This window comes from Camellia sinensis, chromosome 6, assembly GCF_055761805.1.
Source record: "Camellia sinensis isolate YWXY chromosome 6, ASM5576180v1, whole genome shotgun sequence".
Taxonomy (NCBI): Eukaryota; Viridiplantae; Streptophyta; class Magnoliopsida; order Ericales; family Theaceae; genus Camellia; species Camellia sinensis.
The window spans coordinates 89,890,822-89,915,799 of record NC_138966.1 but is presented as its reverse complement, the minus strand read 5'-3'; the positions used below and the strand labels follow the sequence as shown (position 1 = coordinate 89,915,799).

The window sequence follows — 24,978 nt, the reverse complement described above, 5'->3', positions numbered from 1 at the left end:
CCTAAAGTTAAAAATGATGATACTATGATATTTTGTGATTTTTATTATGACACTTTAAAATTTTGTTATGATATTTTTTAGTGAATAAAAGTTATGACTTTTAGTGAAAAAATTCTGACATTTTGTGTTTAAATTAAGAAATTTTGTGAAAAAAGAACATCATATTCACTTTTTTTAGGATGCACATTATAACATCTCTCTTGTTATAAACATTGTCATTGTGCACAATATAATTACAACATACTCAAACATCAAATAATATGTCATCATTTTACAAATAATAATTATTTGAATGATTGTTTAAAAGTAATTTTGTTATTATAAGATTAAAAACTTGGGATACTAATAAAATAACAAATACTAACATATATAATTCATGGGTTCATGAGAGCTAAAGGCTTGGGATGGGACAATTTGTACCCATATGTTCCCTTGTGTGCGCTTAACACGCAAGTTATACTTGAAAGCAACGACTCCATATTCCGTACAAACCAGAATCTCAGCAATTTGCTTAACCATCTTAGGGCCGCATGGCAGCCTCGACCCGAGTAGAAGTGCAATGTGCCTGGAAACGGGATCGTAAATGGATTCAAGTACATGTATACATCTAAATGGTTTTGTTCAGTTCTAAACCGAAACCATGACTATAAAATCACAAACCGGACTGTAACGTACAATTCTCTTATTTTAAGAACCAATACTGAACAGCGCACTGGAAAAACCAAACCAAACCAAACCTAGCTGTTTAGAGAGGATCAGACTGGTTTGCAAATTTTTCCGATTTTTTTGACCCTATACGTGTCCACGTTGTACAACTTCCTAGATTCATTCCATAGAAACACAACTTCTCTGTCACTTCTTCATACAAAAAGAAATATAACTTCTAGGTTATTTACATACAAGCACTACTACATCACTTCATGATATTAAAATAAAATTAAAAAACAACAAAGAAAATAAAAGAACTATCCTTTCAAAATCATGGTGGTGTTTGTACATCAAAGGTGTGTTAGTTTGAAGCTCTAATTATCATGTCACATTAGTCTTGATTAGCTCTCTCCTCCATTGACAATCTACGGATGCTCTGCATTTGACAAAGATAAAATAAAATGAGAATATAATATGGATGAACTCACATTGCAGATGGATGAATATGGAAACAAAGAACTTTGTGGTGGGAGCTATATATAACACCTCGACTGGAGCTCCTCTTTTCCACACACCTTCTCCCTCACTTCACACCTGGATAGTAAGCCTTATCCTCTCCCTTCCTTCTGCTAGACTCTAGATACCCACCACCATACACTGGACTTCAGCAACTTGCTTAATAAACTCACTGAAATTGGTAGATCCCAAATTAACATCCATAGAGAGCTATTATTTCAAAATCTAGCATTTACTCAAATTTGTAAATTTCGCTTCAACAATTTGCAGGAATTCATTAGCAATCCATAAAAAACAAAAAATAAAAATACAAACTTAAGTACAAGTACACAATTCAGAAATTTATGAACTCATAATGCTCGGGGAGAGAAAGCAATCAATTGCGAATAAGTTGATGATGGATTCGTGATTTTAATTTATGAGTGTTTATCTACAACCTTAAAAAAAAACAAAAAACAAAAAAATCAATGCAGCTTTTGTGCACAACAATGCCTGGAAATTAGCAAGAAAATAAAGCTAGAATTCTCTACTTTTTAACTTTCATACCAATAACCCAACCTTTATGTGAACCATATAATTGAACAAATCTTAAGAGGAATTATTGTTTTTTTTTCCTGACAAAGCAAAAACTCTAGAATCATGGGTATGAATTTTCTTTGTTGTCCCCTACTTACTCAACAATCAAGTAAACTGATTCTCACACAAATCATGATCAAACATAACTACAGTAAAAAACCCACACTAGATTAAAAAATTAAACAAAAAATGCAGGTACCTGAAGGAGCTTGCTGCTTTCGGTGATAGATTAGAAAAGCTCTCTAGCCAAATCCAAAGCGATTGGCCGTTGTACATCTTCTTTGACAGGTTCTGGCACTGCAGAGGAGAAGACAAAGTAAGGAGAGAGAGAGAGAAACTAGGGCTAGGGCAATGGGGAAGAACTAGGGAGGGTTGACCGTCAGAAACACAGAATCAAAGGGAGGGAGATCGAGCCATGAAAACACAGAATTTTGGGGAAGGAGAAGATGAACTGCGGAACGAAAGAATGAAACAGAGGAGAAACGGCACAGTTTTGCTTGACTGGTAATAACCAGTTGCCATTTTTATTTTTGGATGGTCAAGATCTCAGATTTCTCATCCAAAGGCTCAAAATCATTTCTACGTATGGTACGCAAATACCCTCTTTGCGTACCATAGTTGGTCCCATAAATTGCACTTCCATTCCAAGGAAAGTAGCAGCTAATATAAAAATTAAACTATAATATATTTGGTCCACGTTGAGAAAGGATCAACATTAGGCATGTGGGTAAAGTATTGTGGAACCACTAGATACAAAACAGATAACATAAGCACCAAAATATGTCATTAATATTGCAGGAAAATGGTTTTGGCAAGAAAATGATATGGTTAATGCAATTTGTTCTATTATATTCGAGTCCCTTATGGTGATTGTTTGTCCTGTACTTCATTCTCCAATGATGTTTGCCAAGAAAATGATATGACATGATGGATGCCTATTTGTCTTTTCATGCATTGGAGAGTAATTGAGCATAATTGCCCTAGTGCTGACCTCAGCAAACAAACCACAACTGCACAATTGTGCTATGTTTTGGAAAAATACACATCTATGTAACATAAGTGGGATAGTGGGAAAAATGATATGCTTCAATGGGATGCAATAAATAGCAGACTTTCACACAGCTTCAACATTTTTTGGGTGCATGTTTATGATAAGCAATTGCCCATAACAAGTAATGGAATTAGGATTAGGCAATGTATAACATAGGTTTTGTGGCCACAGGATCACGTAGTTGGTAGTGACATAATTGTAAAGTTTCACCATATAAAAGTGAACTATTAAAAGACAAATAAAATATCTACAACTTCATTGAATGTTAATATAGTCAAAATTAACCTGGCCATGGAGATTTGCACGTGGCCCGGTTATGCCCAGGCTCCCAACATCTTCCGCAATAAACAGTATTTTTTTCTAGGCTTTGGGACTCCATTCTTTTCTTCTTTGGGCGACCTGGTGGCCGCTTGGTGGTTGGAGGGAATAGTGCCATGGACAAAGTCGAAGTAGTACTTGCTGAGTCATTAGTTCCCTGAACGGCAACAATTGGGGCAACTGATGATGGGATGTCATGCAATGGCACAGGGGACATAATAGAAGCATAAATAACCAACTGGGTTTGCCTTGTTAGCATCGGGTCAACCGCATCATATACACTTAAGCCGGCACCATGAATTGCACGACAAGCGTGTGGGCATGGAATTCCAGTCATTTGCCACTCCAAGCAGCTACAATACGATGGGTTTAACTTTACTGCAAATGTCTTGTGATCACAATCAGTGACAGCAAATTCAAAAGTAGAAGTCGCTCTATGCGTGAATCCATTGGATTGATCGTGGCATAACTTAATCATTTTTTCAATGTTGGGACCGACGGGCAATTTCCAAGATTGGACCTCTGTCTGCTTCCGAAGTAACATTTCTGTCGTTCTGTCAACATGGCCTTTCATTAACTGAAAAATATCTAAGTCTCTCTCAGGCAAGATCCAAGAATTAAAACATTCAGCAAGGTTTATGTACATTTTGTCCCATCTTTTGTAGGGGAAGAACGCATTGGCCCATTGACGAGGAGCACTTTCCTCTACCCATTTGCCCAAATCTTTGTCAATTGCAGTTAGCTTTGTCAAATGCAGTCTGTAGAGTTGTTCAGTCCGTGCATATGCAATTTGGTCTAGAACTCTCAATGTTGTCTGCTTTTTGCTTCCCTTAATCATCTTAGAGCTTGCAAATTTGCTAAAGTTTTCCTTCAAGTCACGAAGGCACCATGCATTGCAATCACTTCCGAACACATCTGTCATTGCCTTCAACAAGGATGGCTTTCGATTGGTAATGAATACAACCTGATGTTGACATAAAATTTCCTTAAGGTTCTGTGCAAACCATAGCCAATCATCGTCGTTTTCCGAAGACACCACAGCATATGCCAAAGGGTAAAGGTTGTCGTCAGCATCATGAGCAGTCGCTGAAAGGAGATGACCCTGATATGGCCCGGTCAAATCACACGCATCAATGAATAGCAATGGCCTACAACCTGCCATGAAGCCCGTGATAGAACATCCATAAGCAACAAACAGTTGCTTGAACTTGCTTTCCTCAGTACGTGTCCAAAATGCCCTCGTGTTCGGAATTGATTGAATGAGGCGCTCACACATCCATGGTATTAGGTTGTATGTCATTGATGGCGGTCCTCGGATGCATGCTTTTGCATGCTCCTTTGCCCTCCAACCTTGCATGTAAGACAACCGGATGGAATATGCTTCCTCAAACTCCCTACATATATCCCTCGCCAAGTAAGTTGGCTTGTCCATGACTTTGTCTTTGAATAGACTCCCAAGGTGGCCTGTTCGGAAACGTGGCTGATAGTTACGCACATCTTGTGCTGTGTGGGTGTGTTGCTTTCGAAATCGAATGACTCTAACAATATCACTCTTTCCCTCACATCTAGCAGTGAGCTTCCAACGACATCCATCCACTGTACAGACTATCCTATAGTATGCCCTACTATTGTCCAAATACTTGTATGAAAACTTGTTGATAGCAGAGTACACTGTGATGGCTTGCTTGAAATGCTCGGGGTTGTCAAAATATTGCCCCTCCCCAGTTAGAAGCTCGTTGGCCCTTTCCTCAGAGTACGGTATGATTCCCATCTCATTGTTGTTGCTACTGTTGACATGACTTTGGGAATGGGAAGGTGTGACTCCCCTACTTGGGGGCAAGGTGTCAACCTCCAAATTTGAGCCCCTGGGAAGACAAATATAGGAATTTGTCAATATAAACAGTAGGAAAATGTGTTACAAATAAAAATACTAAATAATAAAAAAAACCACACTTGCGACACGAACCGACTACTAATGAAATTCAGATCTATATTGTGGCGGACTGTCTCCTCAACAAAAATGTCAACCTCATCTTCATTCAAATAGAAAAGCATCGTAACTCCCTGTTGGTCCTTTAGTCGGAGGTATTTGGTCTTGTCCCTTTTTGTGTTGTAGTAAAGGACTTTGTCATTCAGAGTTATTTGAAGGCAAGAACATACAATATGGAGGAGTTCATCATATGAAATGTTGTCATGTGCAAGGACAGGTTCTGAAACGCCCCCCGCATAGTTGAAAGTACCACTGTTAGTGATTTTCCGCTCTCCACCCCAATAACAAAAGCAAGTCAAACTCTTTGTTCCGCTATTGGTGCTACTCATATCTGAAAGATATAGAGTTGAACATCATTAAATAAAATAAAGGAAAAGTGCAACAATAATGAAGTTAAGATGATTGATTATTGAAAGTAGTTGTTATTGTGTATTATTCAAAATTTCACATTACCCGACCAAATCATACGAAGGATTTGGAGGCAAAAAAGGGTGAAGATCCATATTTTGGATGGACTTAGGATAACAAGAGTTCCCTAAAGGAGGGTGATAAACTTAATGTAATCCGTATGCAAAATCAGCTTCATTTACACCCACTACAGCATGGAGTTGCACCCCAGCACAAAGTGGACTTGCACCCGGCACCTAGGTGATTTGCACCCTTGCGGCAGAGTCCAGTATTACATCACAGTATGAAGTTGCACAACAGCACAGGATGGTCTTGCACCCGTGACTGGCACCCATCACAGAGGCCAGTATGTACAAAACTGCATGCGTGAAGTTGAACATGCTTTATCCATAACCATTCATAATTGAAGAGTATGTAGTGATTAGTAGTAGACATTGATGGTGAAATAAATGTGTATAATAATGGACGTATATAAAAAGAGTCAAAGACAATCCCAACGAAAAAATGAATCTCCTTCTAGACCAATGATGGAACAATGGTAACCTTGAGTAATGCAATGTCTGCTATTCCACTTTAAGAGTACACAACTAATTATAATGTGGGTGTGGCATTCAAAATTATAAATGATGTTCATAAAGACAAGTTAAAATGTGGATATGAGATTTACAATCATTTCAATGTATGATTAAGATAAATGAAATTTGTCCATAAAATTCTAAAAGTTCCCTATTATAAATTGAGGTAGCACATATATTTATACATAAAATGAATGGAGGTAAAAAAAAAAATGCAAATTGCATGTATCAAACTATTTGAGAAAGTGAAAAGCTTTGGTTGAGTTTGTTTTAAACAATATAAGGCACCACACAAACTATTTGAGAAAGTGAAAAGCTTTGGTTGAGTTTGTTTTAAACAATACAAGGCACCACACAATATGCATATAAAAATCGAACTTCGGTAGCCAAGTAATTATCGGTGGCAGTGAATTTGTGAGACAGCTAAATATGGCATACATACAATTTGAAAATGTCTCCATTGAAAGTATGTGAGCAAAACCAAGAACCCCATGTCGCTGGCAAGTGCACATTGAAGAGATTAAAGCTATAGGGCAATAAATGAGAACAAAACAATAACAAACAAACATTTTTTAACATGAAGAAACAATTTGTGCATTTAAACTATATTACCAAACAAGTTGGCAATGGAACATTGACCCCATAACCATTCCGTAATTGGAGTTACGTTTTCATCACTATGCTTCTTATTATAAATGGACATTATTAGGGCAATAGTTATAATATTCAATAATATGTTAGCAAAGTACAAGTACTATGTCCAGACAAAAAACATAAAAACTAATCCAAAATATAAGGAATGAATCATAAGTAAAATAACAAATCACTGAGACCCAACAAAAAATAAAAAATTCCTGGATTAATGAAATAGATAAAGTAAACAATAGATTGCCATGGCTTGTGCCCTAGTGGCATGGAGGCAGCAATTAGGTGTTTGCAAGGGAGCAGTTGGGCGTTCAACTGCCGTCGACCAAAAAAATAAATAAATAATCAACATATTAGTGTGGCATAAATTGTATACGTACATTGATATGAGTATAAATAATTTTGACCGATGGCAAGAAGAGATGAAAATTAATATTGGACCTACGGACAAGGAAATCTGCGACAAATGACAACTGATTTTACCATTTTTTTTTTGGTTGATCAGCAATAGAAAAAGATTTTATCATAAAGAAAAGAGGTACAAAGGAGGAGGAGAAATCCTCTACAAGCTTAAAAAAAAAAAGAAAAAGAAATCAAATATCACAATCACAAACAAACATACATCCAATCTCTTGAAATCAAACAAAGAAGGATCCCTTTAAACAGTAGGGAAACTGAAGCCAAAAATGGAGCAAAAAACCACACTGTATCCCATAAAGGATAAAAATCTCCAAATTTGCACTAAAAAATTCTTGCATTCCTTTCCAACCAAATGACCCAAAAAATTGCAAAAACCACACAAGACCACAGAACTTTTGCCATTTTCTTAGCGCCAAAACCACATAAATCAATTAAAAGCATGTGAGCACTCTCTAACGGAGCCACCAAGTCTAAACCAACCAAAAGAAAAATCTATGCCAAAGGCTGAAAGCCATGGGACAATGCAAAAACAAGTGATTCAATGAATCACCATTCCTCCTACACATGATGCATCACTGAGGGCAAAGATACCGAAAGGGTCTTTTTTCTTTTAAAAGTATCATTAGTCAAAACACTTCCATGAGCCAAAGGCCACATAAAAATCTTAACTTTGAAAGGCACAAACTATTTCAAAATTCTTTTATGAAAAGGAAAAGGAGGCACATCAGGTTGATCAATGATTTTATCGAAACAAAACTTACATGAAAACACACCAGAAGAGTGTATGAGCCAAACCCACTTATCACACGTATTCGGGGACAAAGAAACATAACCAATCCAGGATAGAAAGAAACAAACTCACAAGTTTCCCTATCATTAAGGCTTCTAACGAATTTAAAATTCCAAGAAATTGGTGCCAAAGTAAAGCATGCTAGGGAAGCAGTTGAAATACTGTGTGAATGAGCCACTCTATACAAGTGCGGAAAAGCCACATCAAAAGAAGCATCCCAACAATCCCCAAACATGGCAATTCAAGAATATATATATTATATATAACCATAAAATTTTCAAACATTCAAAATTGAAAAAAATTATGATGTGCACCGTAAAAACAATTAACCTATGCATGAGGGCACACCTTAAGAAATATTACCCTACTTTGTGTTGTTTGTCACGCCCCGATTTTTCAAGATTAATTAGACAAAAACTAATTAATCTAAGCACGAGGTTTTTTCAAAAAGAAATCTCATTCTCATCCATTTAATAATCAAACATGCTTTTCCTTAACAATTTTCTTTACTTTCCCAAAGTGCACACGAGAAAATACCGTAAACCCACTCTCCGTGCATTGCATTCAATATAATATGCTCCTTACAAACAGAATGCCCCGCAGACTTACAATAATAATAAGGGTATTGCCCTTTACAAAAGAAATGCGCTCAGCCAAAGAAAACAAAGAAAAGCCCGAAGACGAATATAACAAATAGAAGCTCTACGACTCATCACCACATTATGAAAATAATGTAACAAAACAAGATGTTTAATCCTCAAGCCTGAAGACATCCACCTACAACTCTCTGGTAGAGGCACACACTAACCAAATAATCTCATAGCATTACTTTAAAAGACATGCAGGTACAGTGATACTATATATACATAATATCATACCATGCCAAATTTCCTGATTTAATTACTTAATCCCTTAAATTAGATTTATTTAACTAATCATACCAATTAATTTAAATAAATAATAAACCGAAATATGATAAGACTGCCAACAGGACATTCATCCCTACCTATTTAATTAACTCATCCAGTTCAATTAAACAACTAAATAAACTACAGTGACTGCCAATAGGGCATCAATTCCATTTCATTTAAGTGACTCGTTCCAGTTAAATAAAAAAAACAAACTACATTTTATTTAATTAACTCAAATCAGTTAACTTAAATAAATATAAACAAAAAAAAAACAATTATAGTAACTACCATTAGGGCCTCAATTCCATTTTTATTTAATTAACTCATACCAGTTAACTTAAATAATTAAACAACTACAGTGACTGCCAACAGGGCCTCAATACTTGCTAACAGGACAATAAATCCAATTTATTTAATTTACTCAACCTAGTTAACTTAAATAAAGAAATAATCTAAAACCATTTGCCAACAGGGCCTTAAGTCCAATTTATTTAATTAACTCACACTAGGTTAACTTAAATAAATAAATAAATCATAATAAACACCAACAGGGCAATAACCTGTCTCGTCACCAATACCGTGTCCGAGCCGTAAAAACAATAATTGGTCCTACCTTGATCACACCCCAGCCTCAATCCGAGCTGTGTGTCAGAAAGAAACTCCATCCACAACCACAGAGGTTACTATTCCTCTCAATTGCGCAGTGTTCGGGTTCTATACCGCAGATAGTTCGTACCACTATCTCGCACAACCTGGATCAATAATACCCGACTATAAGCCACAACCAGGGCCACGTTCATAAAATAAATAATACCAGCACAAAGTCCGAAATTCAACTAAGTATAATAAACATAGCATCCAGTTACTACATAGTTAAAACCAATTCTATACTTAAAGGTATTTTCAACACTTAGCCATTATACCCAAAATCCTCTTTTGACTATAATTGTGAAATGTACCATAAGTGTTCTTTTACCATTTTAGCAATATTAACTTCATCAAGTTAATCGAAAGTGATAAATTATCCACTTAGTCAGTTTAATCCAAAACATCCATTGGTCCTAAACGAGCTAAAATTCACCACTTTCCCTTTTATCATAATTTTTTTTTTTTTTCAAACAATTCAAATATCTCATTTATGAATTTAAGGTATGAAAATAACACGTCAAAATCTGTCACTAGTAAAACTAGTAATCAAATACCAAATCACTTTGACTTGAACAATTCTTTTGAATCAAACTTTGTTCCACACCAAATAAACTAATCATAATGATTTTCTCTAAATTTCATACTTGGTCAATCTCACCATTTTACTCTGACTATGTTAAAAGTCATGATATAGTCACAATAAAATACTTTAATCACATAGAATCCAAGATAATAGCAAAACTAATTCAATCCACTAAGTAAGCTCATTATATCTAGAAATTCAAAGAAAAATATCTAATGTAATCTAGAATTTCCCATCGTTCAAACCTAACCACATTTAATGTCAAACTACTCAAATAGCTTATTTTTCCTAAATTTTCTACACTTAACAATTTTGACACTTCCAAAGTTAACAATTTTTCCTAAATATGTCCAAGAGTATACTTTAAGGTTTGAAGTTCAAAAGCCCAAATCTTACATTTTTCATTTTCACAAAAATAAACAAAATATAACAATCTTTATATCAATATTCATCAAATGGCTTGACTAGTATACTTTTAGAGGTTTTATTCCAAAAACACTCTCAAATCTCAAAATGAGATTTTTGAAAAAAATTTAACAAAGACAAGATGATTTCCTCAAATAAATTACCTACTCATAAACATGAGAAAAATATATGCAATACAACTCCTATCATGATATATTTTCTCAAAATAACTCTAACGTTGATTTTAAAGCAATAAAAATAGAGAAAACCCTACCTTAAATAGTGAAGATGAGGAAACTCGAAATGTCATATCTGATGAATCAAAAATCGAAGATGGTAGTCGCGTAGCTCTCGACGCGATCTACAATGTTCCTTCTCAAAAAATTCACAAAATGCAACTCTAAAACACTCTGATTGAGAGAGAGATTGTCTCTCTTCCACTCTCTGCCGAAATCGACCAGGAAGAAGAAAAGAAAGAAAAAGAAGGAAAAGAAGAGTAATGAAATGAAGAAGACAAGGACAGCCCACGTGGGCTTGTCCCTCACTTTCTTTCTCTTTCTCTTTGGATTTTATTTTCTATTCAAAACCCATCAATCAGTGCAATATATATACACCTATATATAGTGAAATATTTATTGTAATAACACCATAAAATGGTATAATTTATCACCACAAAAATACGACTTTTTGTTCACTTACGTTATGGTACACACCATAAATTCGTCATTCAAATACTTGCTATAATTTAGTGTAACACACAATAACACCTACTCTCAAGGGAGTCCCTACCATTCACATAATGAAAATGGACCAAATAGTTAAGCATGAGTTACACGCATAAATCCAAATTATAACGATTTTGGGTCATGGTTCTTGAATTAAATTCCTATCCATGAGCCAAACATGACCCAAATATACACTAGACTAGACCCAACAAATTTTATCTCAAGTCATGGTTTTAACGTAACCTTAACAGAAAAATTGAATTTCAAATACAAAATTATGCTTTAATTGCTAACTGATCATCGATCAATCAGTGAATTTCATAAAATTAAATACTCATCATTTCACTCTAAAATATTTACGCAATATACTAAATTCAACGGGAACAACACATAAAAATTTCACAATTTTTTAAGATGGGGAACTATTTTAACAAAATACAAAAACCGCATCATTTTCGCACAAAAAATTTGCACAGCACCCAATTCAAATACCACTCGATCCAATAATTTTATAAAATTCATCTGTAAGAGCTTTGATCTGAATATATGAACCTTGTAAAAATTTCATAAACTTCTGAGTTGTGCAACTATTTTTAAAAATTCATAAAGTTAAGGTCTCTAACTAGGTGATACAAATTTCAACCCAGACTTGTGCATCAAACTAAAAATTTTGTTTCAATCATCCTAAACTATTCTACAAATGATTTTTTAATATTAAAACAATCACTAACCACATGGTCCATCACACCATTCAATTAAAATTTATGTAATGATTTTAATAAATAAATAATTCCGGGCCATTACATGTTAGTTATACCACTTTGTTGTAAAAGTTAGGAATGGGTAAGACTATGGTGTACACTACTAAAATAGAGGTTACAAACCATCGTGGTTATATTATGAATGGTGTAGTGTAAATGTTACCAAGCATTTGTGGTGAGCAATGCTACAAAGCTTTTTGGTCAAAAAGTTCATCATGTGGTGCTTGTTACGGAACGTCGTAGTTATGTTACATACATTGTGGTAGGGTGCATATGGTAATGTTCATTTTTAATCAAAACTGCAATGAAACCACCCTTATCAACCCCCAATTTACCCCGAATGTGTTTGTATGGTAGAGATTAAATTGATGAAGTGTAGGGTCCATGAGCAAAATGAATTTGAATCATTGATTCCTTTTTCTGGGTAAATTATGAGTTCATAAGTCCAGGTTTGTAGTGTTGTTGATTTTTAATAGTGCATACTATAGCAACTCCCAAACAACCTCAAAACTCAACCAAATTTTGCAATTTTTCAATTACAAAACGATCCTCATAACAAATACTACATTCATATCCAAACATTTCAAAGGAACGGAAAAGCATGGTTGGGCCAAAAAAATTTTGAATTTCAAAAATATTTATGATTATTAGAAAAACCTATAAAATTGCAGTACATGACAATCCGAAATGATAAGATGCCCAAATGTCTACAAAACATTACTCGGTACTCATACAACTCTAGAGCAGCGAATAGTCGGTCCCATAACTCAAAAATCAAAGAAACTGCAAGGAAATCAAAGGGTTGCACGACACCTCACGCTCACTGCCTACACGCCTTCGCATGCTTCAACATGAACAAGTCATCACACGCGCCAACCCCAAACACGACTCTAGAAAAATAACAACTAAATTTTTTAAGGAAAAAAGAATGTGTTTTGACCATGATAACTTTGAAGTATTTTTAATTGTTTCAATGTCCAATCATGGAGTTTTAATACTTTTTCACTTCTAAAGAACAGATAATATTCAATAAATAAATGTGTGAAACATCTGCACAAGTACGTTGTTTCTTATATGAATAATGCTAGAGATACCAAAATTTCTACCAAATGCTTTACTAAATGTCTCACATGGGGTGGGTCCTACATAAGTGTGGGGTCCACATCCATGTGAGACATTTGGTAAAATATTTGGTAGAAATTTTGAGGCCTCTAGCATTTTCCTTCTTATATTTTAATATTAGTGGCAGTGGCATTGCATGAATTACTAAAAAAATCAATCATGTAATTGTTATGAGCATGACCAAATGAGAAATGGGCTGACCTTTGAACATGGACTCTTTCCCCTTTGCCCTACTAGATTTGAAGCCCACAAGATCCTATAGCCATATTGAATTATTGAAGAAATTACCACTTGCTAGAATCGATAAAAAGATGCAAAAAATAAAGAAAATAACTACCTGCTCTAGAGTTTTCATAAGTATTTCACCATAGTTACCATTGTTTTGCTTGAGTATCTGGATTCAAACACGGTGTATGATTGGACACAAAGGAATAAATTTGGAAATTTGATGAAACTCAACTGATAATTGTTTCTACTTAAGATTAGGAAAGCAAAACTTCACATGGTTGGAGACATGAACAGATATTTACATTCTCAAACTCTGAGCGACTTGACAAAGGATCCGCATACATGCTGTACAAATAAGACGAGTTAGGCAAGCTTATAAATGCAATAAACAGTTGAAAATGCAAAACAACCACGCAGGGATAAAACCACCAACTATTTATAGCTTCCATATAGTCGAACAAGAACTTCACCCACTGATCTGTTTATGGGTTTATCTCTCCGACTCACAGTATTATCATCAACAACCTACCAAACCAATAAACAAACAAGTAAATAGGAAAACAATCAAAAACATTCATAACACACTAATAAAGTCATAAAGTGTCAAATCAAGAATCAAATGTAAAATGCTGCAAAAAAATGACACTTCCATGTACCTGTGCAGGCCACCACGAGGAGCCACAGAGCCTAACCCATATTAGATCCCCCAAGACAAACTCATTTAATTGGGCAACTGCAGCTTCATCCCCATGCCCCTTGTCAGCATTAGATCGATTACTAGAACTCATAGCTTACCTTTGCACTTTGAATAATCTAATTTGGCAAGGAAGTACATACAACATAAGTCATCATTCATCAATCCAAGCAATATTATAATAAAGCATCATAATTTTGAATTGTGTTTATCGCAGTCACTCATCTGGTTTATAAAGTTCAAAACTTGGAAGAATAAAATGGATAGCATTAGTTCATAGGTTCATTTGGGTGAATACTGATAATCTGTTCTGCTTAGACTTTTGCAACAGAAACAAAATTAAGCGTGATTTTGCAATAGACTACTGTACAATTTTGAACGATCATTCGTGACGAAATGAAGGAAAAAAGTAATATCACATAATCCTTCTAAATATAATAAAATTGAATAACACAGCAAAAGATTTGAACAACAGAAGCCTAATGAAGTATCATTAGATTGAAGGTACATTTACAACCTAATGAATCATTGCTATAAGCCACTAACTAAATCCAAACAAAATGGGTTAACTCAGAAGCAAATACTATCCACACACACACAAAAATAAATAAATAAATAAATAAAAGACCTCAGAAGCAACATATATGCCAAAACCCAATGACGAGGATGCACAAGCTTTATTGTACATGTGCAGTGATAAAGCGCATACTTCGCGCAATCACCTCCAACCAAAGTCCAAATTCCTTTTCATTGTTTCCCAAATGTTCAAAGCCACAACTCTAGCAAGACTTCATTGCAATTTACCAGGGATATAAAGCAATGCACTCTCCTTAATAGGGACATTTTTTCCGGACCAAATCACACTCAAGCTCATTATCATTCCCTTGCCACAGAAGATCCATCACATTTACCAAGCATATCAGTAACTATCACCAATCTTAGTAAACAACAACGACAGATCAATAAATTTCAAGTCCCTATTTTAATTAAAAGCATTCTTATATTTTATTAGTAAGAGATGCACATCCAGAGAAAACTGTGTGTTAGGATGTAATGTTATAAATGTTGAACACATTTGTGGGTATTATTGTAAATATTCAAATGAGGGTTTTGTCAAATCTTTCCCATATATGAATATACATTCTCAACCCTGTTTGGGTCCTCCAGTATTTTACGGTATCGGAGCCAGAGCCATCTCTCTCTCATCTACTTTGTCTCCCTCTTTCTCTCTTACTGATATGGCCATCAGCTCTTTCCACTTTCTTCTTTAACTGTTCATCTCCACAATATTATCAACCATGTATCTGTTCAAATTTGATTCAAAAATATTCTGTTATGGAGAGACCAATTTACATTGATCCTGATTTGCAATGACCTGTTTGGCTATATAGATGGCACAATTGTTGCACCCTCAAGAAAGACTGCTGATAAAGAAACTCATAAACAGGTTAATAATCCAAGCTATAAATCATGGGTTCAAATGGATCAGTTCTTGGTAAGTTGTCTCAAAGCAACACTATCTCCCAGTGCGTTAGCACATGTTATTGGTTCACAAACCTTTTGTGAAGTGTGAAAAACCCTTGACATGATTTTTCAGCAACAATCACGGGCTCAGTTGGATCATTTACATGACTGTTTACATAAGTTTTTTTAATGATTTTTCAGCAACAATCGCAGGCTCGGTTGGATCATTTACATGACTGTTTACATAAGTTTTTTGAAAAAAAACCTTTCATCAGATGAGTAATTTGTACAATTGAAAGGTCTTGCAGACAAGCTTGCAGTAATGAATCACCCTATACACGAATCTAAACTTGTGGCTCGTACTTTGAATGGTCTTCAAAAATGATCCAAACTATCAACCTTATGCGTTTGCCATAAAAAATAGGGAGAAACCACCATCTTTTGATGATTTAAGAGCCACCAAGCTTCTTATTCATGAACAACATGTGCAAAATATGCATTCTGTTCAACAAGCCACAGCGACTCTGGCGTGTTCACAAATCTCTTAACAAGCATTAGTTGGCATTAACCATGGACAATATCCACGCAGCAATCAACAGCAAAATGATGGGGATTGGTGTAATTATCGTGAAGGGCAACGACAGCAAGGGCATGATAAAAGAGATGGGCATTGTTATGGGTGTGGTGGTGAATAAGCTCTACCCATTTTCAACAGTCCCAAGGCATTGTTCTTTTCTGAATGTATATAACAAATCCATATATAAAATATTTGGTGTGATTTCCTGATGTGTATACATGTAGTAGTTTACAAATAAGAAGAATACAATGTAATTTGCTGTTAATTTATTAAGAACTTTTTTGTTGATTCAGGCCTCGTTTGGGAACAGGCTAATTTAGTAACTTTTTGGCTATTTGGCTAAAATATGAGCTAAAAAAAACTAGTATGTTTGGGATGACTTTTTGGTTTTTTACGAAAAGATGTGCAAAAAGTAGAGAGAAAATGGAATCTTTGACTTTTTGGTATGGGTTGTTGGCTTTTTGGCTAATTTAGTAACTTTTTGACTTTTTGGCTAAAAGAGAGGGTTCCCAAACGAGGCCTCAGTGACCTCTATTTGTGGATTTTGTGTTTTCCCATTTTATATTTCAATCTATACATTCTTTTAGGCACATTGTATTATGTTATTTATTTTGTACTATATAATTATCCTGAACGCCCACAAATTTCAAGGCAATATAAAAGGTTATTTTGGTGTTATAATCGTAATCATTTTTTCTTTTCTTTTCTTTTCTTTTTTCCTATGCAGTTTAACCAAACAAGAGAAAAGGTACTTTATTTTCTCTTCTGCATATCAAAACAAGAGGGAGAGAAAACACCAAATTTTCTTCCCTTTTCTTCTATGAAGCATGGACACTCCAAAATCAGTGCCGTGGCGGTGTCCGACACGGGGACATGCCGGGGACACGTATGGGACACGCCAGATGGCGTGTCCCTTTAATTTAATGATTTTTTTGTAGGGGACACGGCAGGGACATGGTGGGGACACGCGTGTCCATATGGGGACACGGCATGGGACACGGCAGGGCTATTTTTATTTTATTTTTAATTTAATTTAATTTTTTTTTTTAATCTTTTGTTTCTTTTATTTAGTGCTTTTGTGAAAAATATTGTTGGATGTTGAATGTTTTTCCCTTCTCGTCTTAGTTCTTGCTATCTTTTATTATAACTTTTTTGTGAATTTTTTGTGAATGGATAATCTATTAATTTGTTTAAATGTAATGGTTATGTTTATTCAATTAATGTTACTATATTAGTGTTTGTTAATTTTAATTTAGGATGAATGTAATATAAATCTACATAATACATAAAAATATATAAAATAAATAAAATAAAATTCGCCGTGTCCCCCACCGTGTCCGTGTCCCCATTTTTTGAAAATTGTCGTATCCCATGTCCGTGTCCGTATCCGTATCCGTATCCGTGTCCGTGTCCGTGTCCGTGCTTCATAGCTTTTCTTTACTCTCCTGGGTCTCCAAACAGACTATTGGTTTTATATTTCCACCTTCCAAATATATTTCTCCATATGGGGTACTTTTACTCTAAAAATCTTCAACCTCTTTAAGTAACACAAGAAAGGCACAATATTAACCATTTAGCCAACCAACTTCCGAGTGAGTAACATGGTAGCACTCAAGCCAAACGTCCACAAATATTGATTGCAATATAATTTCCATAATAACAATCAAAATGATTTATATTCTCAGATAACATAACATATAAACTATGAAGCACGAGTACTCCAAAAATGGTGACGTACGAGTACTAGGTACTTTCTCGATGCGGGTACGCATACCGGGTATGCCGAATATATGCCGGGTACGGAAAATACGTTTGGGTACGTCACGGGTACGGCGAGGTCCTTTTTTTTTTTTGGCAATTGCTAGAATTTGTTGTAGCCTTTATTATTTTTCTTTCAATTTCGAAAATCATCAAGTAATTTATTTCCAACACCCTTTACCCATGAGTCATGGTTTTGCTCTCTTTTGCATCCTGTTTTAGACCATAAAAATAAATAAAATAAAATAAATTATATAACTTTTTAGACAAGTTGTTATCTTTTTAGTTTTGATATTGAAACTTTGATTTGTATGTTGGACGTTTAGCTATAAAAATTTTAAAAAAAAAAAATTTTAAAAAAAATGGCATACCCCAGCCGTACATGTGCCCTACTTTTTTAAGAATTTGCCATATCAGTGTACCCATATCGTACCCCTACCCGTATCCGTACCTACACCCGTGCTTCATAGCATATAAACTAGTAAATAATGGCATTTCTATAGCTATTAACGCTCACTAAATGAACACAATATTCCCAAACCTGATAATCCTTTCCAAATGCATCATATTTAATTATAGGGTCTAATGACTATACACACTCCTCTATCGTAAGAAAAGTTACACATTTTTGTGGTGTTAGCAACCAACCATTGTAGTCTAGTTACGACGGTGTACAACATACGAACCACTTTAGTTATCAAAGTTATGAATTTTTGTAGTGAGCAAAGTTATGAATTTAATGGTTTGATACTGATCATTGTGGCGTATTTACATAAAAAGCATATACTATCACCCTTTTAGGGGTGTGCATATAGTAGAATTTCCATAGAAACATGACACTAATTTTTTATCTAACAAAAAGACTACAGAGCATGTTCCATCAAAACCAATGAACATCTCCAGGAGTGTGCAAGTCATATACTCCTGTCCTAATAATTGGACCTAGAAATTTGCCACTTGTATTTTTGATTTATGTTTTCATTTTCCAGAAAATACAAAAACTACGTTTGCAAAATGTTTCCAAGAATTGTTTTCCCAAAAAATCTCATTTTTGAATTTTCGAGTATTATTCACAATAAAAAAGATTAGTAATACTACGAGCCCAGACTTAACTATCTTAAAAATTATCCAGAATTATAATCTTGTGTTCAGATTTATTCTGCATATAGACCCCGCACTATACAAATTTAATCTCCACCACACAACCACCCACCCAAAAAATCTGGGTGGATAAGTGTGGGTTATTCAAAAAAGATTAGCTTTTTTTTAACTTTGTAATGTTTTTGTTTCAGAAAACACAACCAATGAAGGCCTAACAGCACTCAAAACAGGGGACCAGAGAGTATTTGGTTTAATTCATGTGATTGGAATCATAATTGTGAGAAACCATTTTAGTCTTTCATTTTCTTTACTATAAACACACAGCACAGAGCATGAAACAAAACAAATAAATAATAGACAGACACAAACAGGACAAAAGCACACAAAATGAGTTGTCATTAAAAAAGCAAAAGTCCCAAAATGTTCAGAACATAAACTCAGTGTCGCTTCACACACTTACATTTGAATCATCAATCTCAGAGCTAATTAACAACGATAAGGTTTAAGAGCACTTACGTTTTAGAACCAGAAGAAGAAGCACGATTTCAGCTAGAGAGAGAAAATCGACTCCACAATCCAGACTCTCTCTCTCGCTCTCGCTCTCGCTCTCGAGGGTTGAAATGAAAAAGAAACCCCTGCATAAGGTGTCCGCGCAGAATGGCTCTACGCTAACATGCGCTACGGTGCTCTGTTCGCCCCCAATACTTAGGGGTTGTTTGGGGTGTCCTAAATAAGTGCACTTTTTGTCTTTTTAGACTAAAAAGTTGAGGTTGAAAATATGAATGTTTGGGTTAACTTTTTGACTTTTTATGAAAAAATGTGTATTAAAAAATTACATAAATTAATGTGTAGGGAAAAATTAGTATTGGGAGTTGTGCAGCCGTAATTGTTGACTTTTGGTGAATAGTGATAACTTTTAAACTTTTTGAGTAACTTTTTGACTTTTTGACTTTTTTGAGACTTCCCAAACCTGGCCTTAGTGCTCCGAGTTCATGAATTGAATTTCGGAGGTGGGGAAAGCAAAAATCGTATTGAATATTTAACTTATCCATATTTTTGTGAACTTATAGTTTAATTGGTTTTTTTTAATATATATTAAAAAAGTATGATGTGAATTATTTTATTTTTACAAATTTTTATTATTATATATATATTATACCATATATTTAGGAGAAAGAAAATTATTATTAAATATATTTTATTTATGATATATATATATATATATAATATTGTATATAAATATAGAATATTATTCCAAAAATCTCAAATATGGAAGATTACTATTTTTAATATTTTATTTGTCTCAATGGGCTCGTTTGGGAAGTGGGTTAACTTTTTGATTTTTTGACTTTTTAACTTTTTTGTTTATTTTGGTTTGGGACTAAAAAGTTTTATTTGGAAAAGACTTTTTAGACTTTTTGTGAAAGAAATAATGTAATGATTATGAGTTCAATGTGATATTTTGTTTTATAATGCTAAAAAAAATTATTTTGTTTTTTTGTGATTATTTTAGTCAAAAAAAAGTCCAGACCTCAACTTCCAAAACAGAGGTAATATGAGGGATTCACTTGATCAAATATCTTTTTTCACCATTATTTTACAATAAGGTCTCGTCATAGGAAAACATTTGGAAGAGAAGCAATAGAGATGATGGTAAACTGACGATGAACAATTATTTTGTTTTTGTCATCATTATATATAGATCGTAATTTTTTCATCGATTTGTGTAGTCGAAGTTGATTATATACAATTTTTTTTAAAAAGGTGCGTCAATATATATGAACTATTTAATAAGTTTTTATATATTATTTGATGATTTGTTGTATATTAATTGTTACTATACTTTTGGTTAAGCAATCATTTTTATTACTATTGAACAATTGAAAAAGTCAATTTTCACTTCTTTTATTTTATTTCGTATGTTCACATTGCAGTGTGAATGTTCACATTAGTATGAGTTTAGTTTTTTTTAGACTAATTGTATGTTAATTGTAAACTGTGAACATTCATATTATATTTTGGTATGAATTTTATTTTTTCATATGTTGTATATTTATTATTTTTGTTACTATATTTATTGGTTAAACAATCATTTTTGTTACCATTAAACAATCGAAATAGTCGATTTTCATTTTTTCAATTTTGTTTTATCTATTCACGTTGCAATGTGAATGTACATTAGTATGAGTGTAGTTTTTTAAGGGTAGTTATATGTTAATTGTAAACTATTAATATTCACATTATATTTTGATATGAGTTTTTATTTTTTTTTAAAGTTAGTTATATATTTGTTATTTATTGTAAATATTCATATGATACTTTGGTATTTGTTTTGTTTTTGCGAAGGTTAGTTGTATATTAGTAGACATACTAACACAAATATTGTTGGAAAATTGGTTTATATAGGCTTATTTTGGGCTGACTTTGAGCCCAAAATTGAGTGGGCCCTGAACGTCTTTTGGGGCGGGTCCGAAGATGTGAAGTGTTCCTTGTCACGTGGCAAGTCACACGGTGAAGACGGTTTGTCAAAACCATTTATGAGTGAATGGGAACATGATGTTGTTTTCGGGTTCGTGGAATGGACATTTAAAGTTTTTAATGTGGGTTTCCTTGTGAGGCTTGTCCCACATTGAAACTTTAAGAGAGTTTTGTTAAGTATATAAGCTCTACCCTACAACACTTGAGTTGGGCCCCAAGGGGCACCCCAAGCTTGTAGAAGGGAGGAGTTATGGACAAAGTAAACTTTAGCCCAAACCACCACACACGCACGTCGCCGCCGTCTGGACGGGTTGGTTCTTGTATTAATTTTTTGGACAAAATTCATTTGAATTTTTTCAAAAAATATTGCGGGAATTTAATTCAAATTTGAATTATAATTTTTGTCCAACATTTAAGTCTCCTTCTGTCCGAAATTCCTCTCAGATTCAAACTGAAAAACTGCCCAACAGGTTCGGTTTTAACTGCCCAACAGTTACAGATCTGTTAATTCCGAACAGATTCAAAACCTGGCAGCATATCTGTTTGTTTTCAAAACAGCACCTGTTGGATTCAAACCACACCTGTGTCATTTGAATTTTATACCTGTTCGGACAGCACTTGTGCTGCCTATAAATACCAACATTCTAGCAGTGTTTTGGTAATCCGAAAAAATCAATCTGCAATTTTCATATTGTTGTCCAGAATTTTCTCCTTTGCATTTTAATCTTCATTCTAGTTTTAGAGATAAAATAAAGAGAGTATAAGAACACAAGGTTCTAGTTCACCGTACAAATTTGTCTGGAGTGCTACTACAAGTTTGTGAAGATCATTGTATCCTGGGAGATAGACGCCACTCAACCGTAAGCACAGTAGCGGGACGAATCTGTCTTAATGACAGAGTGTCTCACACTCGACTTGGTCTTTTAATTTTTAATTCAGTTCGATAAATAAATTCGGTACATTATTTATTTATTTGTTTGACTTTGTTTCAATTTATTTTATTTTCACAGAAGATTGTTCCAACAAATATAGCGTGTACATAGAGATGTGAATGTTCACATTAATTATAATATAATAGATAGTCATACCCAATGTTAATGTTCACACACTCATACAACATTGAGACCTTGTTTGGAAATTGTCTGTTTTAGCTTAAAAGTTAAAAAGTTACTAAAAAAACTAAAATGTGTATAACCTATACTAAAAAGTCAAAAATTTTATTTTCTCTCTACTTTTTGCTCGTCTTTTCATAAAAAATCAAAAAATCATTCCAAACATACTAATTTTTTTTACCTCATATTTTAACTAAAAAGTCAAAAAATTATTAAAATAGTATGTTCCCCAACGAGACCTGAGTGCGTATATGGTTCCATGAGAAGACGTTATTTATCAACATGTATTTGTGATTGTATATCTTCTATGAGAAGACGTTATTTATCAATATGTATTTATAACGTAAACATCATGCATTTGTAATGTGAAAGTTCATATCAATATTTAGTAAAAGATTTTCAGAAGGCAGACAATTTAGGATTTTGAATGTGAGAATTTTTTTTTGAAAAAAATGTGAGATTTTTTCCCCTAAAATGAGGGAGAGTTTTTTTCTATGTAATAAGAGAGATATTTACTTCTTGGAATGAGGAGATTTTGTCTAGAATGGTGAAGGATTTTTTTCCAAATAATAAGGAAGAGATTTTCTCCGAGGAATAAGGATTTGTAGTTATTTTTTATTGTGTATTAATTTCAAAATAGAAACTGTGGAGAAGTGATTTCGGTAATACTCTTCTGATCTTGGGAGACGCTAGCGATCCTCTTCTAGTCACCTGAAAATGAATAAATACTCCGGTCGGGGGTGCCGGAATTAGCACTCCGGCGGGCAAGTCAGTCTTTACACTCAAGTTTACTTGTATTCTAAATTAAGCACAATAGTTCTCACATACCTTTCTTTGACTGTTGTTCTTCTATTTATACTCGTTTCCAGGGCCTCTAGGCCTGGTCCATTTTCCGCTCTCAAACTGCTTATTTATTTGGCCCCATAGTTACTCGGCTTGTTAATTGTAGTCGGCCTCCTAACCGTGCAGGTTAGAGTCGAACAAATGTCCATCCTTCGAAGCGTACGCTTCTGACTCTGCCCATTATTCGGCTCCCACAATTGCCCCCCAAACTCCTCATTGACAACAGTTAATTGGTGTGTTTGGTTTCGAATTTGAAAAGTCAAGAGAAACATAAATTAGACGGCTTCGCCTATCCCAATGTGTATGTCAGAACCCAGGCTTTTCGGTCATCATTATACGTTCCCACCTCATTCGTGCATCTTTTGCATTTATTATGATTCGAAACTCCAGTCTCTTCGAATGCATACTTTTTGAATATTAGGGCCTCCTGGATTGCCAGCCGAAATTCCTCGTCTACCTCGTGTCTTCTGCAACTTCTTCCCGTCTCTCCGTGTCTCCTTTGCCTCTCGTAAGTTTTCTTCTCCTCTTTGTAATCCTATTTTCTGTGTTCATTTTTGATTTAGAATACCCGAATCCTTACTAAAATGGCTAAGCATTTGAAAGACCTCCTTTCCGAGGGTCGTATCTCTGGGTTCCAGAGACATTTCTCTATCCCTGATGATGTCCATATATCTCTAGTAACGGACAATACCCTTGATATGCAGAGGGAGGACCAAAATACCATCGTTTTTCCTCTTCTATCCATTGCGGAGGGCGGGGTTCGTTTTCCCTTGTACCCATTTCTTAAGGCCGTCATCTGCCGTTGGGGTCTGATTCCTTCTCAACCTAATGTGAATTTCTTTTGAATCATAATGGGAATCGTAGAACTAAACCGGCGCCTTAGGATCAACCTCGGCATTTCGACAATTCGGCACTGCTACACTCTGGCCAAATCCTTCGGTCGGCTCGGGCGCTACTTTTTCAGGGCCAAGGACACTGACCATCACTTGGTAACCATGCTTGCCAATTATGTCAAACGAGTTGACGATGTCATGGTCAATGTCCGCGGCAACTGGGAATTCAGCGAGGGCGAAGATCGCCTAGACCCTGTTCCCAGAAAGAGGGGTGAACCAGGTGGCCGAGTAACTCCTTATGTTTGTTGATCTTTCTTTTACTCGGCTTTCTCTTCAAGTCTAATCCTTCATTTTTGCAGGCAGTAAGTTGAAGAAGATTCAGACTTCAGCTGACGACGTAGTCCTTGCGGAGATTAAGACTGCACTCAAGTATTTTGGCCGTCTAAACGTACAAAAGCAAGGGAGAGCTACCCATATACTTATGCGGTACAAGCCTACTTATACTACATTCTCGGCTGCGGACGACATCCCGATCCTATCCGGCGAACACCACCTTACGGCTCTTATCTTCTCCAGCTTCAAGACCCTCAGACAAATTGGTTTCGAAGCTTCTGATTCGGAACAAGACGCAGAGACGGTAGTCGAGGTAGTTGCCGAACCAACGAGAGAGTTTGCCGCGGAGGCTGAAGAAGTCGACGAGGCTCTAAACTCAGCGTTTGAGGTAGCTGGTCTTAACCAGCCTAACTCACCATCCACTTCGGGTCGGGCAGAGTTTTCCTTCGGAGATATTTTTACAGA

The 24,978-nt window shown here is 34.9% G+C and overlaps 1 protein-coding gene across 17 annotated transcripts; it reads right to left on the bottom strand.

The window, feature by feature from the left end:
* Positions 1-835: 835 nt before the first annotated feature.
* Positions 836-19,980, bottom strand: LOC114300222 (uncharacterized). Of its 17 annotated transcripts, XR_014332623.1 has the most exons (13): positions 19,890-19,958; positions 19,431-19,618; positions 13,977-14,133; positions 13,754-13,845; positions 13,623-13,665; positions 13,430-13,486; positions 13,294-13,348; positions 9,462-9,600; positions 5,076-5,430; positions 3,077-4,974; positions 1,940-2,037; positions 1,195-1,336; positions 836-1,084 (listed from the first exon to the last, which is right to left on the bottom strand). XR_014332623.1 is itself a non-coding variant. In XM_082874181.1 (11 exons), the coding sequence occupies exons 3-10, from the start codon at positions 14,106-14,108 to the stop codon at positions 1,970-1,972; spliced, it is 2,700 nt and encodes an 899-aa protein (XP_082730307.1). In that variant the 5' UTR covers positions 14,109-14,133; positions 19,431-19,618; positions 19,890-19,958; the 3' UTR covers positions 836-1,084; positions 1,940-1,969. The 17 variants fall into 17 exon arrangements, 3 of the variants coding, with proteins under 3 accessions (XP_082730307.1, XP_082730309.1, XP_082730308.1); XR_014332619.1 differs by lacking the exon at positions 9,462-9,600 and having other exon boundaries at positions 13,750-13,845; XR_014332620.1 differs by lacking the exon at positions 9,462-9,600 and having other exon boundaries at positions 1,224-1,336; positions 13,750-13,845.
* Positions 19,981-24,978: the final 4,998 nt, after the last annotated feature.